Consider the following 6,270-nt stretch of genomic DNA (forward strand, 5'->3'; position numbering starts at 1 on the left):
TTGAGATCCGGAGTCCTTTTGTACAAGACCTCACCGTTCAAGAAGAAACAGCAGGAAAGCCTTCTAATGGTTCTCTTTTGATCTCAATTGGCTTGCTCGGGATATTCTTTCATTTTCAGAAATCTCTTGATATCATGATACCATGGTTGTACATTTGGTTCCATCTCAATCGTATTGTAGTAACCATGCCTTTCTCGGATTTAGATCTCCAACGGGTCAAAGTGGAGATTGCTTGGATAAGGAAACATCGAGGCCAAAGTAGCGAGTGCATCGGCTAACTCATTGTGAAAATGAGGAATGTATCTAAACTCAACTGACTTGAACAACTTGATAAGGTATTCCACATGTTGTCTGTAGGGGATAAGCTTGACATCCTGGGTTTCCCATTCACCTTGAGCTTGTCGGATAATCAAGTCTGAATCTCCCATGATCAAAAGTTCTTCTTTATCTTGGTCGATTGCCATATTCATACCCATAATGCAGGCTTCATGCTTGGCAGTATTGTTTGTGCAGAAAAATCGAAGTCGGGTTGTGGCTGGATAGTGTTGACCAGTCGGTGAGATCAAAATTGCCCCAATTCCAACGCCTTTTGCATTCACAACTCCATCGAAGAACATTTTCCAAGCATTGGTGTCTTCTGATGTTACCTCAACTGAATTCACCTCTTCATCTAGGAAGTAAGTGCTCAAAGGCTGATATTCATCATCGATAGGGTTTTCAGCTAGGTGATCTGCTAAAGCCTGGGCTTTCATTGTCGTATGGGTAACATAGACTGTCAAATTCAGTGAGCAGGATCTGCCACTTTGCTAACCTCCCTGTGGGCATCAACTTCTGGAATATGTACTTCAGAGGATCCAACCTGGTGATGAGGTAAGTGGTGTAGGCCAACAAGTAATGCCTAAGCTTCTGAGCGACCCAGGTTAGAGCGTAGCAAGTTCTTTCCAACAAAGTGTATTTGGCTTCGTAACTGGTAAACTTCTTGCTCAGATAGTAGATGACTTTCTCTCACTTTCCGGTCACATCGTGTTGCCCGAGGACACATCCGAAGGAATTCTCCAAGACTATAAAATACAGAAACAAAGGCCTCCCAAGTTCAGGTGAGACCAAAACTGGCGGGTTCGACAAATATTCTTTGATTTTGTCAAAGGCTTCTTGACACTCGTCTGTCCATTTAATCGTTGCATCTTTGTTTAACAACTTGAAGATAGGTTCACATGTAGAAGTCAACTGAGCAATGAATCGGCTAATGTAGTTCAACCTTCCCAGTAGTCTCATAACCTCTTTCTTAGTTCTTGGAGGAGGCAAATCCCTAATAGACTTTATCTTTGTTGAGTCTAGCTCGATGCCCCTCCGACTGACTATAAATCCCAAGAGTTTTCCAGACGGAACCCCAAATGCACATTTAACCGGATTTAACTTCAAATAATATTTATGCAGCCGCTCAAAGAACTTTCTCAGGTCCCGAACATGGTCATCCTGTGTTCTGTATTTGATGATCACATCGTCCACATACACCTCGATATCTTGGTGCATCATGTCATGACAAATGGCAGTCATGTCCCTCATATAAGTTGCACCAGCATTCTTCAGACCAAAAGGCATGACCCTGTAGCAATAGATGCCCCAAGGTGTGGTGAAAGCTGTTTTTTCTGCATTATCTTCATCCATCAACACCTGGTGATATCCTGCATAACAATCCATGAAAGATTATATCTCATATTTGGTGCAGTTATCAACAAGGATGTGGATATTCGGCAAAGGGAAGTTGTCCTTGGGACTTGCTTTGTTCAGATCTCGGTAGTCAACGCACACCCGGGTTTTCTCGTCTTTCTTTGGCACATGAAATATATTAGCCAACCATGTGGTGTATCGGACCACTCAGATCACTCTTGCCTTCAACTGTTTTGTGACCTCCTCTTTGATCTTGCCACTAATATCAGTTTTGAATTTTCTTTGGTTTTGCTGGACAGGGGGATAGCCGGGGTAAGTCGGCAACTTGTGGACCACCAAATTGACACTTAATCCTGGCATGTCATCGTAGGACCAAGCAAACACATCTTTGAATTCAAACAATAGTTGGATCAATGCGTCCCTGGTTCTTTCATCTGTGTGAATGTTTATTTTGGTTTTTTGGACCTCTTAAGGGCTTACCAAATTAACCGAGCTCATTTAAATTCGGCTTATGTTTATTCTTAAATTGTTCCAATTCTCGATTTATTTCCCTAAAAGCCTCTTCTTCATCATATTCCGGTTCTTGATTCATTATTTCACAATTAGACAACATGTTTGGATCTTGGCATGAAGTCCACAAGCATGTCATGTTATTTAAAGTCGCATTATTAGAACTGAAAGAAGAAATAAGAAAAAGTAACAAAAATCAGAAAGAATAAAGAGAGATGGACGATGAAATATTGATTTCATTTTATTGAATTTTGAAGATAACAGGGTTTACATTGGAATTTAAAGACAGGAAACTAAAAGAAAACATTTGAGTTACACCCTGAAATAATTCGTGATGCAGAAAAGGTGGCAGGACTGAACTACCGGGATTCCCGCTTGATTGGGAACGGAGTAGCCTTCCAGTTTTGCAACTTGGCATTGGGCCCCATATATAGCACCTCAGCGGTGCTCGAGCCTTCTCCTGGCTGCACCATGTGGGTTTCATACAACATTTGCCTCATATCCCCACATATTTCTTCAATTTCCTCGGCCGTGAAAGCCTCATCTTCTTCTTCTTCATTGTACTTGTGCCTGACGAACATTCTGTAGAGATGCAGAACCGACTGAGGTAAGACCCAACCATCGCTCTTTCGTTTATTTGCCCATGTCACATCAGCTTCTGTGGCGCGAAAACCCACACCGAAGAACTTCTTGATGGCAGGTAGGTGATAGATTCTGTGATACCTTACAATGATGTCCCGAATCCCTTCCCAATCTTATAACCATGCTTGATCATTTTAGCAGCGACCATGATAGATGCATTTGACAGAAAAGGTTGAGGACAAGGGTTTCCCTCCTCATATTGATCTGCGACCATCACCTCAAAAGCTTGATAAACTATATGCTCGCTACCTTCCCTAGATTCGAGATATGGGACTGATGGGTCCTGGTAAATTGACTGCTCGTCTTCTCCATGAACCACAATTTCATGTTTTCATATTCAAATTTCACCATCTTGTGGAGAGTAGAAGGTACGGCCCCTGCCGCGTGAATTCAAGGTCTTCCCAAGAGGAAATTATAATAAGTGTCCCTGTCTAGGACCTGAAAGGTCACCTCAAAATCCACAACACCAATAGTCAAAATCAAATCGATCTCACCTATGGTATCTCTCTTGATGCCATCAAGGCATGGACATAGACATTGTTAGGCCTGATTCTCTCAGTTCCAATCTCCATTCTTTGAAAAGTTGAGAGAGAACATATATCAACTCCGGATCCGCCATCCAGCATGAATCTCTTCATGTAGTATCCCTCACATTTAACTATCAGATGGAAGGCTTTGTTGTGGGAGGCCCCCTCTGGGGGCAAATCATTCTTGCTAAAGGAGATCTAATTGATGGCAAAGAATCTTTCTGCCATCCTTTCCAATTGTTCCACAGTGGTCTCTATCGGAACGTAAGCTTCATTGAGGTTTTTTATCAACACTTTCTCATATTCAGTTGAATTCATTAGCAGAGATAACAAAGAGACCTGAGCAGGAGACTTTGTGCATTGGTCAATTATCTCATAGTTCGTAGTTTTCATTTTTCAAAAGAACTCTTCTGCTTCTTCGGCACTAACTGGATTTTTGATTAGGAAGCGTTTCTGCTTGGCATTGTTTACCTCTCCCACATTAAAGTATTTCTCAGTTGGGTTAGTTTCATTTGCTTCTCCCAAAATATCTTTTCCCCTATAGGTTACTACCGCCTTGTTGTAATTCCATGGGACGACAGTAGGATCTGTCATGGGCCTCTGCGGTGCGCGGCCAATAACCATGGGCTCATTCAGCCTTGGTGAAATTACAAGCTCCTGTACCACACAGGTGCCTTTAGGCACATACATCTTAGATCCCTTGTCCAGCTCAAACCTTCTTAGTGGGCTCAATGTCATTTTTTCTTTCCTGTGACCCCGGGGAACATAAAGAATGGCATCTTTTGGGGGTACTGCCCCAGTTTTGGTTTCTGCTGCCTTTTATATATTTGAGGGATGAGTTTACTCTTCTTCTCCCCATTGTCTTGTCTTGCAGCATCCTTTGTCTTCTTCTCGACATCAGCGATTGCAATTATGGCTTTCAAAGTAGGATCAAACTCCTTATCTTCGCAAATCATTCCAATAATCGGCCCGTTGTTGTGAGCCGGTAATGGGTTGTTGGTCACATTAGGAATGTCTTAATCCTTTAACACTATCCACTTTTGCTCTATGAGGTTTTCAAAAGCCCTTTTCAGAGTCCAACAGTCCTCAATGTCGTGCCCTTTCGCTCCCGAATGGTAAGCACATCGAGCACCAGCTTGGTAAGAGGGAGACTCCGAGTTTTGCCTGGTTTGGGGTACGGGTTGTAACAAACCCATTTGGATAAGTTTAGGGAAGAGGCTGGAGTATGACTCACCAATGGGCATGAAGTTTGTTCTCCTGGGTGGCTCCCGAGCACGGGCATTGTAGGGGAAATTATTTTGTAGAGGTCGGGGATTATACTAAGCTTGGTGAGGAGGTTGATTTCTGGGAAATGGAGCTCGGTTTTGGTTGAATTGTTGTTGTGGCCTAGCGTATGGCTAGTCGTTCATCACTGCGTACAGCTGAGGAGCCACAGTATAGGCCACATCCTAATGAGGATAATGTTATGGAGTGTTTGGAGGGAAGTAATTTCTGGGTGGATGGGGGTTTCTTACTTCTGAAGTTGCCATTGCCACTTCTTCCTTCTTCTTTATGTTCGCTACACCTCCGGACCAGCCTTGAATTGCTTAGGATGTAGCTCTTATGGCAGATTGGCTCAATATACACCTTGTTTTCAAACCATTCTCGACCATCTCACCAATCTTGATGGCCTCAGCAAACGGCTTCCCCATTGCAGACATCATATTCTGAAAGTAGTCGACCTCTTGGGATTGAATAAAAACACTCACCATCTCTATTTCATCCATCGGAGGCTTTACCATGGCCGCTTGTTCGCTCCATTTGACAGCATACTCTCGAAAACTCTTCGAGGACTTCTTCTTGAGATTCGATAGAGAATTCTTGTCGGGAGCTATGTCTATGTTATACCGAAACTGCCTGACAAAATCCCAAGCCAGATCATCCCAAATATGCCAACAAGATATATCCTGATCTATGTGCCACTCAGATGCGATGCCGACCAAGCTCTATCCAAAATAAGCCATGAGAAGCTCCTCTTTTCCACCTGCTCCTCTCAGTTGATTGTAGTACCTCTTGAGATGGGCTATGGGATCCTCGTGCCCGTCATACTTTTCGAACTTTGGGGTCTTGAAACCCAGAGGTAAATGCACATGTGGGAACATACATAGATCAACGTAGGATACACTCTTTTGTCCGCTCAAACCCTGTATATTCTTGAGGCTCTGTTCCATACTCCTCATTTTTTGGGTAATTTTCTCCTGCTCGGGGTTCTTGGTAGTTTTCTCCTGTCCCACAGTAAACTCATACCGGGGTTGTTGATGGTAGGAATTGGTGGTGAACTGAGTAGATTCTGGTGGAAAGGATGGTACTTGGAAGGTGAAAGATGATGGATCAAAGCTTGGCCTGGGTAAAGTGGGTTGCACTGCTACCGAAGTTGGTGGTGCTGTAAATATGTTGGAGGCCACTCCCGAAACCCCCTGGGGGCGAACCTCAAAAGGTGTTCCGGTGAAATGAGCTGAGATGGTGGGGTATCCAAGTGAGGTATTTGGGTAGTTTATCGGAACATTGGAATTTCCACTCGCCCTGGGAAATAACTCGGGGAAACCAGGTATAGCGCTTGGCGGCTCCCTACCATTGGACCAGGCGTCCCACATTTCAAGCACGCGGAGGCGTAGTGCCCTATTCTCCTCAGCAGTTGTTGACTCAGAAGTCGGGATAACATATAACGAGCTATCATCTTAGATGGGAACTGTTGGCAGAAGACCTTCTGATGACATCTCTACACTGCCTTTTGATCTTGTGAAGTACAAGTGTGAAGCCATATTACCACAAAACCAACCACCTTAATATAGAACCTATATTCAACAGTAGACAACAAACCAGTTAATTTGAAGCAATTAACACATATGTAATCGCACATTGGGGGGGTGATTCACCTATA

General features: G+C 43.4%; 1 protein-coding gene across 1 annotated transcript; it reads right to left on the bottom strand.

Annotated features, from left to right (window-relative positions):
* Nucleotides 1-200: 200 nt before the first annotated feature.
* Nucleotides 201-752, bottom strand: LOC138874140 (uncharacterized). Its single transcript, XM_070152646.1, has one exon. The coding sequence runs from the start codon at nucleotides 750-752 to the stop codon at nucleotides 201-203; it is 552 nt and encodes a 183-aa protein (XP_070008747.1).
* Nucleotides 753-6,270: the final 5,518 nt, after the last annotated feature.

The sequence above is a fragment of the Nicotiana sylvestris genome, chromosome 7, assembly GCF_000393655.2.
Source record: "Nicotiana sylvestris chromosome 7, ASM39365v2, whole genome shotgun sequence".
Classification (NCBI taxonomy): Eukaryota; Viridiplantae; Streptophyta; class Magnoliopsida; order Solanales; family Solanaceae; genus Nicotiana; species Nicotiana sylvestris.

Coding starts and splice junctions, on each gene's coding strand:
- LOC138874140 (XM_070152646.1), bottom strand. CDS start 752: ATGAAAGCCCAGGCTTTAGCAGATCACCTAGCTGAAAACCCTATCGAT.